The sequence below is a fragment of the Symsagittifera roscoffensis genome, chromosome 5 (assembly GCF_963678635.1).
Source record: "Symsagittifera roscoffensis chromosome 5, txSymRosc1.1, whole genome shotgun sequence".
Lineage (NCBI taxonomy): Eukaryota > Metazoa > Xenacoelomorpha > Acoela > Convolutidae > Symsagittifera > Symsagittifera roscoffensis.
In genome coordinates this window covers 22,810,969-22,824,617 of record NC_087066.1, presented here as the reverse complement: position 1 = coordinate 22,824,617, position 13,649 = coordinate 22,810,969, and the positions used below count along the sequence as shown (strand labels likewise).

Genomic DNA, 13,649 nt, shown 5'->3' with positions numbered 1-13,649 from the left:
ACAGCAGGCATCGGGAAAGCTTTGACAGCACCAAATTTTCCCATCTTGGTGTGCGAGTAAGAAAATCTAGATGTGACCATACACGACGGACTGTTGATATAATGTTCTTTAGGAGAAAAATAAACAAATTCCCTCTCAGCTACTTGGAGAGGATGTCTATGCGGCTGAAGTCTGTTAACGGAATTGGGTTTATATACTGTATAGGGACCAGTAGGTATATTTTCACAATTTGCATACAGATATAATGCATTAGCGTCATAACCAACTATTGATTTCACTAAATTGTTCTCGTCTTCACCTATGAAAGATTTATTTACTTTTTCGTAACGACTGAAGACTAAACTAGGTCCACCTACGACTTGTTTAAGCACTAGATCGTACAAATTTTTATGTTTCTCACCAAATCGAAAAATGGCTTTAACGCGATTAAACCTATGAAGTATTTTGTTAGCAGCACCACTCAATGTCAGTATTTCTTTTAAAAGGTCAATTTTTTTAATGTTTATAGAATTGAATCAAATTTTTAACAGCATCATATAGAGGTAGAACGTCAAGACAATTGTAGTATTTCAAAAAGTCTCTCATGGTTTCAAAGTTTTCATTGTTCCGTACTTGTTTGATTAGCTCGTAGTTTTCTTCGCCTGTCTTTTTTGGTTTATAGGGTCACCACCTTTGTCCACAAATTTTTTATAATCAGATTCAAGAGTGTTTTCATACCTCAAACAGGAAAAAAAGCCGAATAAGGAAGTAAAGTGGTTTCAAAAAGTTTATCAAAAGAAACCAAGAACTCACAGGGGAAAAAAAAATTTGTTTGCTGTTACACCATACGCTTTGAGAAATTGGTCTAATGAAGCACCTGCTGCTAAAAACTGACTGCTGTCATAAAACGATGGGTCGATAATGCTAATAACAGGAATCGAATATATTTTTTTATTACCTTGATGGTTGAAAGTTCGTAATGTCTAAGTATAGATTTGAAGAAAAACTTTGGAATTAAATTCAATTCATAAAATCCATTATTAAATTCTACCACTGGTAATTGTTCAATGTAGGATGTAATTTTTTTGTTAAAATGATTTAAGTTTTATAGGCTTGGAGCATTTTACTCCAAGTGAAATTCTTGGTAAGCAATCAACAATCTTAATTACTCCACTATATCTTCAAATTTATCGGTCTGAAAAGCTGTATTTTGTTCGGATAACAATAACAAAATATCAAGAAAAGAATCTACAAGTAACTGAGGATCCTCGTTTACAAAAAATTGTGTAGAGTTGCTTTTTAAAAAGGAGAAATTATGATGAATTGCAACAAATACTGGAATATGCTGATTTGTGAAGCGCAATTTTTTTGTAGGAACAAACAGATCGTCTGAAAGTTCTTGCTGTTCGCAGGTTGGTCGCACAACAGGTTGGAGGATAGATTCTAAGTCAAAAGTAACAAATGCATTATGAAATCGAAACTCGAGTGGAACAGTTATGCCAACTAATTGAAATTCATCAAAAAATAAAAACTGGGACTGTATTTACCTCCTGGATAGATGTGTTTTGTTTGTTCAACACATGTTTTGAAATGATTTTCCAAAATACGAGCACTTTTTAAATATGTATCACAATTAGAACAAAGAAAATTTGAGAAGAGTAGATTTAAATTTTTAATCAGACAGATATGATCTTCAACTGCGAGAAAATTTACGCGATTACTTTCGCTCTGACTTCGATAGATAAGATTTCCCGATAAAGACGCCACAGCGCTTTCATCCTCAATCGCATAGAGAAAAATTGAGCAATCAAAAATGTCTTGTATGCAACTCCTTCAAAATCATCTGCTTGCTGCGGGTTTCTTGAGCAATACAACAAAAAGTTCGTGAGTTCGCTCAGCAAGGTTTACTCTTCTATTCAGCTGAAAAGCAGCCAATACTCTGAAAGCACACAGGTTGTCATTATAAGGAATTCCCTCACTGTTTTTTTTTCCAGTGTCCACACAGCTGGGCTGTCTTTGATATAAAAAGGAAAATCGCCATGCTCTTCGTTTGCTCCCAGTCAGACAATAAAACGCCCATTTAGTACTATCTCTCCAATTAGCTAATTTTTTTTATAATGCTTGTGTCCAACACATCACGTTTCAGGGATAGAAATTCGTTTCTGTTCTCATTAACTTAAGGCTTGGGAAGGCTTGGGTAAAATTGCAGTGTTTTCACTAGAGTAGTAGTATCGGTGGTCATTGCTTTCAGTGTTTTTAAGGAGATAACCAATGCACATATTGATTTTCGATGCTTGACTCAGTTTTTGAAACGATGTATCCATGCACTTTTCGATTTCGTCATAACCGCTGTGTTTCAAAACAAAGTTAAAATTTGTTTGATGTGGCTGTTGAATAACATGGTCTCCAATTAAGTGAGATTTTGATCGAAAAATTTCCACAATAGACTCATCGTCCCCAAATAGGGTCTCTGAAAAGTGTGGATTTGATTGTGTACGCTCGCTTTCATGAACATCCCTTAAATGGTTTTGCAATTTCTGCATACTGGTATATCCTTTATTACAAACTGCGCATGTTAGCTGCACTTTATATATTTTGTGGACTTGGGAAGTTGTTATACATATATGCTAAGGAAAAGTTGTTATACATTACAATTTCTCGTTATGACTTTTACCGATTTATTGTGTCCTCAAAATTCATTTTCTCCAGACATACTAACAACACTCAGTTTTGTGCAAAAAATTTTGTTTTTCCATCTTCTTTCATGTGAACACGGTTTGTTGGAAAAACTTGAAAAGGAAGAGTTCGAGTTTGAGATCGTGTTTTGGAATAAAAGTTTGGAAATGTAAAGGTTCAAAATTTTGCAAAACTTTATGCCAAATTAAACTAAAAAGAAGTCCTCGATTACAAAAACTCCGGCAACAATTTAAAAAGAACGAAAAGTTTAACAAATTACCGGAGGACATTCTGGAAGAAGATTTAGTTTTGCAGAAAAGAGAACTTCTGAGGAAGACTGAACTGAGCGTTAAAATGGAACTAGAATGTTTGGGTCAACTTATGAGCTATCTGAAAAAGTGCTAAAGCTAAAAACAGAATCATTTTCTCAGAAATTCCTTACTATATATGGTAAGACTTGCGACATTTTCTTAGAATTACTTCCTATATCTTGGAAATAATGACATCATCACTATATATGGTAAGACTTCTTTCTCTCTACAACTGAAACTTACTCTGGTTATCATTTTCTCAAACTTTACGCTCCCGCTCAGTTGCTACAATTTTTCTCTCTAACGCTGCCACCATGAACACTTAAACGCCATTTCGATTTCGTTACGATTTCAACGTTTGAATGTATGGAACATTCAGACACACCTAATCGTTACGTTTTACTGACGCAAAAAAACTATCAGTCCACCAAATCACTATTTAGAGATGAGTTTGTGGAAAAAAACGTTTCCAATAATTTATTTGGTCCAATAATTTATTTGGTTCCAATAATGAAAATTTAATACAAAATGTGTTTTGGAGGAAAAGTTTGGAAATATAAAGGTTCAAAATTTTGCAAAACTTTATGCCAAATTAAACTAAAAAGAAGTCCTTGATTACAAAAACTCTGGCAACAAATTAAAAAGAACGAAAAGATTAACAAATTACCGGAGGACATTCTGGAAGAAGATTTAGTTTTGCAGAAAAGAGAACTTCTGAGGAAGACTGAACTGAACGTTAAAATGGCACTAGAATGTTTGGGTCAACTTATGAGCTATCTGAAAAAATGCTAAAGCTAAAAATAGAATCAATTTCTCAGAAATTCCTTACCATATATGGTAAGACTTGCGACATTTTCTTAGAATTACTTCCTATATCTTGGAAATCATTACATCATCACTATATATGGTAGACTTCTTTCTTTCCACAATTGAAACTAACTCTGGTTATCATTTTCTCAAACTTTACGCTGCCGCTCAGTTTTTACAATTTTCTCTCTAACGCCGCCACCATGAACACTTAAACGCCATTTAGTTACGATTTCAAAGTATTGAATGTATGGAACATTCGGACACACCTAATAGTTACGTTTTACTGACGCAAAAAAGCTATCAGTCCACCAAATAACTATTTTGAGATGAGTTTGTGGAAAAAAACGTTTCCAATAAAATTTTTTTGGTCCAATAATTTATTTGGTTCCAATAATAAAAAATTAATACAAAATGTGTTTTGGAGGAAAAGTTTGGAAATATAAAGGTTCAAAATTTAGCAAAACTTTATGCCAAATTAAACTAAAAAGAAGTCCTCGATTACAAAAACTCCGGCAACAATTTAAAAAGAACGAAAAGATTAACAAATTATCGGAGGACATTCTGGAAGACGATTTAGTTTTGCAGAAAAGAGAACTTCTGAGGAAGACTGAACTGAACGTTAAAATGGAACTAGAATGTTTGGGTCAACTTATGAGCTATCTGAAAAAGTGCTAAAGCTAAAAACAGAATCAATTTCTCAGAAATTCCTTACTATATATGGTAAGACTTGCGACATTTTCCTAGAATTACTTCCTATATCTTGGAAATAATGACATCATCACTATATATGGTAAGACTTCTTTCTCTCCACAACTGAAACTTACTCTGATTATCATTTTCTCAAACTTTACGCTCCCGCTCAGTTGCTACAATTTTTCTCTCTTACGCCGCCACCATGAACACTTAAACGCCATTTAGTTACGATTTCAACGTAGTGAATGTATGGAACATTCAGACACACCTAATCGTTACGTTTTACTGACGCAAAAAAACTATCAGTCCACCAAATAACTATTTAGAGATGAGTTTGGAAAAAAACGTTTCCGATAATTTATTTGGTCCAATAATTTAATTGGTTCCAATAATAAAAATTTAATACAAAATGTGTTTTGGAGGAAAAGTTTGGAAATATAAAGGTTCAAAATTTTGCAAAACTTTATGCCAAATTAAACTAAAAAGAAGTCCTCAATTACAAAAACTCTGGAAACAAATTAAAAAGAACGAAAAGATTAACAAATTACCGGAGGACATTCTGGAAGAAGATTTAGTTTTGCAGAAAAGAGAACTTCTGAGGAAGACTGAACTGAACGTTAAAATGGCACTAGAATGTTTGGGTCAACTTATGAGCTATCTGAAAAAATGCTAAAGCTAAAAATAGAATCAATTTCTCAGAAATTTCTTACCATATATGGTAAGACTTGCGACATTTTCTTAGAATTACTTCCTATATCTTGGAAATCATGACATCATCACTATATATGGTAAGACTTCTTTCTCTCTACAACTGAAACTAACTCTGGTTATCATTTTCTCAAACTTTACGCTGCCGCTCAGTTGTTACAATTTTTCTCTCTAACGCCGCCACCATGAACACTTAAACGCCATTTAGTTACGATTTCAAAGTATTGAATGTATGGAACATTCGGACACACCTAATAGTTACGTTTTACTGACGCAAAAAAGCTATCATTCCACCAAATAACTATTTTGAGATGAGTTTGTGGAAAAAAACGATTCCAATAAAATTTATTTGGTCCAATAATTTATTTGGTTCCAATAATAAAAAAATCATACAAAATAGGTTTTGGAGGAAAAGTTTGCAAAAGTAAAGGTTCAAAATTTTGCAAAATTCTATGCCAAATTAAACTAAAAAGAACTCCTCTATTACAAAAACTCTGGCAACAATTTAAAAAGAACGAAAAGATTAACAAATTACCTGAGGACATTCTGGAAGAAGGTTTAGTTTTGCAGAAAAGAGAACTTCTGAGGAAGACTGAACTGAACGTTAAAATGGCACTAGAATGTTTGGGTCAACTTATGAGCTATCTGAAAAAGTTCTAAAGCTAGAAATCGAATCAATTTCTCAGAAATTCCTAACCATATATGGTAAGACTTGCGACATTTTCTTAGAATTACTTCCTATATCTTGGAAATCATGACATCATCACTATATATGGTAAGACTTCTTTCTCTCTACAACTGAAACTAACTCTGGTTATCATTTTCTCAAACTATACGCTCCCGCTCAGTTGCTACAATTTTTCTCTCTAACGCCGTCACCATGAACACTTAAACGCCATTTAGTTACGATTTCAAAGTATTGAATGTATGGAACATTCAGACACACCTAATCGTTACGTTTTACTGACGCAAAAAAGCTATCAGTCCACCAAATAACTATTTTGAGATGAGTTTGTGGAAAAAAACGTTTCCAATAATTTATTTGGTCCCAAACAACGATTGACCCTAAAAATGACTGAACTTGAACAGCTACCGTTCAATGAAATAATGCAGGACAACTTAAACATCATCAGCTACCCTGTGAATTATAATATACCCAACACTGAGCGGGATTTTAATTTCTTTGATTATGTTGCTGATCTACAAAATTATGATCCAGAAGCAAGACGCAATGTGAGACTGGGGGTCAAGACGTTTGAGAACAGTGGCGGCCCATTTGTGTTTATTAAGTTATCTCTGCTGCGCAACGGAACATGGTTCAATTATCAGTAGATAAATCTGAGTATGACTGAATTCAAGGAGCTGTTTGACACATTCATTCAACACCAGCAGCAAGGACAACAGCAGCAAGTCGCGCCACACCCAACCATGTGTTATGATACTGTTGTAGATCCGTTTGACGTCAATGCTCCGCCAAAAAAAAAGAAGAGAAACATTTAAAAAGTATAAACATTGACTGACTGCGTGTGTGCTTGCTTTATTCAACATGAATATTTTATTGCTTTATTTAAAATAAAAACTTCCTACTACTTTTCTTTTAGTTCTGGGACGCTGCAAGGCGAACAGGGCGGCGCGCGACGAGTTATGGGGGGATGCGGATGAGAGGAAAGAAAATACAGAAAAATAGACTACACATTATGCAGAAAAACACTAACGTAGTGCTAGATGTAGAAATGTTTCATGAAAAAATCATTAGGGAATTAGCAATATGTACACCGTTTTATATAGTGAGTTTTGTATTTCGACCCCCGCACCCCTTTGATAAATGTACAGATCAAGAAAAAGACAAAACATTTGGTTAACTAGAAATTGGCACAAAATCAGAGGGAACGACGGTGATATTCCCTATGCACAGCTGGGAAACATATTCCAATCAATCAGCTTTAACCATGCAAACTATTATGCAAAAGGTCATGAAAAGTGCAGTATCCTACAAAACTTACTTTAATGTAGCTCATATACAATATTTGACTCAACTTGGTTGTCCAAAATTTGAGACTTTTAAAATAGAAGACCTGAAAAAAGATTAAATACCTAAATGTGAACTTGCTGACTTCAGAGGTCATTCACACCATTGAACCCTTTTAAAAGCTTATTTATTTTTTGAATGGTTGCAAAATGTTAATTGAAATTTTTTTTTGATTATCATTTTTTAAAAAGCCGGCAATGAATAGTTGACTCTGCAGGAGGAATAACAAATATTGTTTTTGATGATAAAAACCACGAGAGAAAACCTTGGATTCTGTGCGGTCAAAATATTCCAAGATCAGAGATTGTATTTCTCGAACAATTGCTTTTTCTGCTAATTTTTATACGATTTTTAATTTACAAGCTCTGTGTGATTGACTGTGAGGAGGACAAAACACTTTGTGTAGCTCTTTTAACAAGTACAATTTGGTTATATTTTGCCTAATCCAAAAAAATATGAACAAAAAAATTAGGACGAATGATAGACTGTTCATGCGTCTGGTGGGACCTAGTGGTTCAGGTAAAACTGAGTTTTTATATGACATGTTTATATGAGTTTTTGTATGACATATATTGTTCCCACCATTGAACTCACACGGAGTAAATTTTGATTTGATACGCGAGTTGGTCAAAGAAAACATAAATAATAAGAGCAAAATCAAAAGGCTTTTGATTTTTGATGATTTGTCGCAGGAATTTTTGAGTTCTAATCAATTTTAAAAAATTGCGACGTCTGGACGTCATGAAATTTGAACGTAGTTTATATCAAACACAACTTGTTTCATAAAAGCCCGCAGGGTAGGGAAGCTGAGTTACAGTAAACACATATTCTCTTGTTCAAGTCGCCTAGAGATGTAAATCAAATTTCGGTTTTCGGCAAACTGGGGCTGACAAAATTCATGACAGATTGTTACAAAGACGCTTACTTCAAAAGATTTTGGTCATTTAATGGTAGATCTTTCAACGCGAACACCTGACATCCTCCGCTGCAGTTCAAACATTAATCCAACAATTTTTTATTTGCCCAGTTCTCTGGCAAAAACCAAAACTATTAGGGATGAGTTCACAGCATATCTATATGATTGGACAGTTTATTAAAGATAAAAACAAAAAGAAAACAGTTATGAAATATGACAGTTCTTTTTTTGTAATTTCTTAGAAGTAGTAGAAGTAAAACCTTTGGCGGTAAATGTTCAGGGAGTGAGAAGGAGTCAAATTGAAAAAAACGCATCGTTTTAATATCAGTTTCAGTAACAGAGAGACGTGCAATTTTGAGCTTAAAAAATTCTCTAGATTTACTTGAAATTATTTGTCCAGCAGCATTGCGCTATCTAACTAATTGATGGAGTCCGAAAAATTTAACCTAATACCCTACACTACATATCAGCAATCTCTTATTCAACAATCAACCAACTTTCGGAAATCAATCCTTCAAAATAAACCCACTTTGCAGGAAAAGTCTAAACTCTTGTCAGTTTTTAACCAGAAGCAAAAAAAATCCCAACAAAAACAAGTACACAAAAAGAACAAATTGACAATCTTCACGAGGAAGTCTCTTCCGAAAACAAAAATCAGGCAACTACAGATTCAATACTAAGAAAAATTGGCGGATCAAAAACTACACAACTACGTAGTCGTTTGATTCCGAATAAAATTTTGATTAATGCAAATATCAAAATTGATGAGAATTTGAATTTGATTTCCGAATCTCCAAATACTGATTTATCTGTTAGTTCAATTCTCTACCATCTTTATCACAAGTTTCCAAAGGATGAATCACCTTCACAATATCATTATCTACTGTTGAAAAAACTTGCAATCTCAGAACATTTAATTTCAAATCCTGAATTAAAATCATACAAAACTAAGCAAATCAGTTCGTTCTTAGAAGACGAAGAAATTGAACCCGAAGTTAGACCAAAGAAACGAAGCAGTGATAATAATAGTAGTGGTGGTGTTGAAAGCTCTGAGAAAACAACTTCTCGAATCAGTCGGTCATCCAAGCCAAAAAAGATAACTCAGAAACCCACAAAACAAAAAACTGATATTTTGAGAAATACTCCTTGCTAAAAATGCAAACTCCCAAAGCAGCACACCATTCAAGCCTCGACATTTTCAAACGCCCTGAAGTGTTAGTTACATTTGACAACACATATGAACAGGAAACACTTCCCATTACTTCCGATGATGCCACCGTTGTTGAATTTATGTTAAACACTGGTCGTAACATTTATTTGAATTTGCAAAGTCTGGAATTGAAAATTGAGCAACAATTAAAAATGACGGCAATAATTAGACAGTTGACGCAACTACGGGCAATATAACTGATCCTTCAAAAGTAGCTTTCTCTAATAACACTTTACATTCAATTTATTCTAACTGTGATGTTATTTCAAACAATGAACTTGTACACACTTCTAACAACTTGTACGCACAAAGAGCTTTTCTTGAAACGGAATTGTCTCATACTGAGGGCTGTGTTAAAACTTAACTGGCAACACAAGGTTATTCCTATGAAACAGATCCTTCGTTATTTGAAACTGGAAAAAGCAACCATATTCAACGATTAAAATGGACAAAAAACTCACAGAATCGTGTTTTATGGTAAATTGGCAGTTGATTTCTTTGCTACAGATCAACTGTTGTTACCGAACAGCGATTTAAGAATAAGACTAGCTCGTTCGAAACCAGAATTTGTTCTTGCAACTCAAGTTGCAAACCCAAAGTTTTCGGTTCAAATAAGATGGGCTTCAATTTATGCAAGATATTTCTCGGTGTCCGAATCTGTACACACTTCAATTCAAAAAGGATTAATGAAATGGCCAGCCACATATAATTATAATGAAGTTAAAAGCAACACATTGAAAAGATCGTTTCAACTGATTACTGATTTTTGGACTTTTTTGTTTCATACATACCAAACACAAATGTTCCATCTATGACATTAAATTTTATCAGAAAAATACTTACAGTCAAGGCGACCTCCCACTGACCACTCATATTAATTTTTTCGGGTAAAAAATAAGAAAGAAAGATAATGTGTAATCTGGATAGTAGTTAAAAATTATATTCGATAATAAATCAATGAAAAAAGACATTTTGGAGAACAACTGTTTTAGGATAATTTTTTTAATAAAATGATACTGCAAATGGAAAATTTTTTTCAATGTTCTACTATTTAGAATTAATGGTACTGATGTTACCTTTAAATTGAAATATTTTTTGAGAAAATCAAAAAAAACATTGTTTTGAAAATTTTTGAAGGGTGGGACCAAATCAACAAGTTTTTCAATTGTCAAATACAAAGATTTGATAATACTGATATTACGTTTAATTTGTTATTTTTTTTCTGATAAAATCATTACAAAATTTTGAATTTTTTTAGGGTGGAGAGACAAAAACCGATACTTTTCTCAATTTTCTATTTTTAGAATTGATTGAACTGATGTTACTTTTACTTTGGATGATTTTTGACAAATCAAAACAATTTTTTTTTATTTATGGATTTTTTGAGGTATGTGGCACCAAAACAGCTAATTTTTCAATATTAAAATACTTCAAAATGATGGTACTGATGTTACCTTGAATTTTGGACCATTTTGAAAACAAAACAAAAATTTTTTGTAGTTTTTTTGACGGATGTGGCACCAAAACAGCTACTTTTTCAATATTCAATTACTTAAAAATGATGGTACTAATGTTACCTTGAATTTTAGACCATTTTGAAAAAATCAAAAAAAAAAATTTTTTTTGAAATTTTTGGATTTTCTTAGGGATGTGGGGGCCAAAAAAGTCAATTTTTTTGAATGTTCTAATACTTAAAATTGATGGTACTGATGTTACCTTCAATTTGGAATCATTTTTGAAAAAATCACAAAAAATTTATTTTGAAATTTTTTTTGAGGGGTGGAGAAAACAAAATTGATACTTTTCTCAATGTTCTTTTACTTAGAATTCATGGTATTGATGTTACCTTAACTTAGGATTGTTTTCGAAAAAGAAAAAAAATTTTTGAAGTTTTTAGATTTTTTAGGGATGAGGGTCAAAATCGATACTTTTAATGACCTATGACTTGCTGATATTGATGATGTCTTGACTGGGTAAATGCACTGGGTATTTATACAGGTTAGTAACAATTATTAACAATCAAGTTGTTTAATTTATAATCAATTTTTCAAGTATTTGGTGAAATTTTTAGGCAAAGAAAACGATTAGCTCGGATATATTCAAGTTTCTTGCTATGCGCAATATCACCACATACATAACAATGTTATTTGTCTTAACAGATTTCAAGCTGATTGTGAAAAAAAAAATATATGTCGGCTAAGTTTTATCTTTGCCCAAATCGAACCAAAAGATTTTATGGATACATGCATTTGTATCAGTTACATGCAAGTACAAGTTTGCCTTGCATACTCTGCGTGAGTATTTCCAGCTGGAATTAAATGGTAGTAAATACCGAGTGCAACGGGTCGAAACTATAATAAACAAATTTTGCTCCTGCTCTTTTCCGCACCCTGCTCACCCCCCCCCCCCCCCCCCCCAGCGTTACCGGTGTTGGACCTTCTACTACTGCTATGAAGAGCCCTTTTTTGCAAGTTAGATTGGCAAAAAAGAAGGGTCATACTAATACACTTTTTCAAAGAAACCCGTGATTCTATGCAAATAGCAGACTTTTCTGACTAAGTGAACAATTTTATTTCCAAAACAATTTCGCTAGGGGATGATTCAGTTGGATGACAGCTTTCATGTTGGCCAATCAAAGCTACTGACATAATGCATAAATTTGTCGAACGATTTTCAAAAATAAATCACTTTGATATTTTAGGAGGAACTGCTCGTTAATTTTGATTTCTGTAGACAATTTTGTTTCAAATTTTATCCCAATAATGACAGATCCACATATCGAAAAAAAATTCCACCTTTATCTAAAGATGCTCGGCAACAGTTTCAACAAACTCATCGAGAAATACCTCGCGTGTGTCAGAAAAAATGTAAGTTAAAAATTTTTCAATGCATCGCCTGTAAGAGCTCGGAATAAGCCTGACTTTATAATAGTTTATTCCAAATGAACAAAAACAAAGAAGACATCAAATTATCGACAGCAGATAAAAATAATGTTTGGTTATTCGATAGCACTATCTTGGAGGCGGCGGCGGTGTAGGATTCATGTGACCATGTGGTGGTGGGTTGAACTGGTTCATCATTCCCATCGGAGGAGGCGGAGGAGTCATCATAGGAGGTGGAGGTCCTCTCCAACCGGGTGGAGGTGGACCCATGTGAGGCGGGTGCATAAATCCCTGTGGCGGTGGAGTGGGTGACATAAAATGATGAGGTGGCGGAGGACCTCCTGGTCTTGGAGGCGGAGGAGTCATACCTCCAAAACCAGGCGGAGGTGGACCGCGCATCATGCCAGGGTGCATCGGTGGAGGTGGACCTCTCGGAGGTGGCGTCGGCATCATGTTCGGATGTGGTGGCATTGGACTCATAGAAGGAGGAGGGAATTGTCTCATAGGAGGGGGTGTTGGGGAAGGTCGAGGCGGCATAGGGGAAGGAGCCCCATGAGGAGGTCCGAAATGCGGATGAAAGTTTGGAGGTGGTGGTCCAGGTGGCATGGGTCTAGGAGCTGGAGGCATCAGTCCTCCTGTCAGATCAGGTGTCATCGGAGGTGCCGGTGGTGGCATATTCATCATTGGGGCAGATGGAGCTGCAGGGGGTGCAGGTGCATCTGCGAATAATTGATGTGGTTTATCAGCCTGTGCAACGGGGTTTTGAGCAGCCAGCAGTCTTTCAGCAGCTGATCCATGTCGTTCTGTTCTTGAATCTTTTTTGAAAGCATAGCTGATGGTAATTGGTCGGTTGCACAGATATTGTCCATTCATGGCATCAATTGCAGCATCTGAAGCCTCAAAACTGGCGTAGTTAATGAAGGCGAAGCCCTTCGAGTTTCCAGAGGAAGGGTCTCGCATGATTTTGGGTATTTGAAGTATAACACCAAACGCACTAAAAGTGTCGTAAATCAACTTTTCATCTACTTCTGGATCGAGGTTACCAACAAACAAGTTAGCTCCAACATCCAGGTTTCGCTGTGCCGCTGCTCCACCACCAGAAGAAGCTTTATTCACCCGAATGGGTTTACCGAACATTTTAATCATATTCATTATTTTTATAGCATAGTCAGCATCCTCTTCGCTTAGGAACTCCACGAATCCATAGCCTTGATGCTGCAGAGATATTCGATCTCTAGGCATATGAGTGTTGGTAACAGGACCCGCTTGCAAAAACAATTCCCATATTAGTGATTCCGTCATTTTCTCGTCCAAATTTCCCACATACACAGTTGCATCTTGATTTCGCTCTGCAATTGGTGCAGAAGCCATTTTAGAGTACTGAAAAAAGAATGCATTAAAAAATTATGTCAAAATATTGTTAAATCTTAATTTT

The 13,649-nt window shown here is 34.7% G+C and overlaps 3 protein-coding genes across 5 annotated transcripts in view; 1 reads left to right on the top strand and 2 right to left on the bottom strand.

Annotated features, from left to right (window-relative positions):
• Positions 1-13,649, top strand: part of LOC134845631 (metal transporter nramp1 homolog) — a 505,909-nt gene that overhangs the window by 279,979 nt on the left and 212,281 nt on the right. The window lies entirely within an intron of this gene.
• LOC134845635 (dynein regulatory complex protein 8-like) overlaps positions 1-13,649 on the bottom strand; it is a 302,647-nt gene that overhangs the window by 158,089 nt on the left and 130,909 nt on the right. The gene's annotated exons all lie outside the window — the stretch shown is intronic.
• LOC134845821 (splicing factor 3B subunit 4-like) lies at positions 12,250-13,614 on the bottom strand. Its single transcript, XM_063862902.1, has one exon. It carries the CDS (start codon positions 13,583-13,585, stop codon positions 12,344-12,346), a length of 1,242 nt encoding a protein of 413 aa, XP_063718972.1. The 5' UTR covers positions 13,586-13,614; the 3' UTR covers positions 12,250-12,343.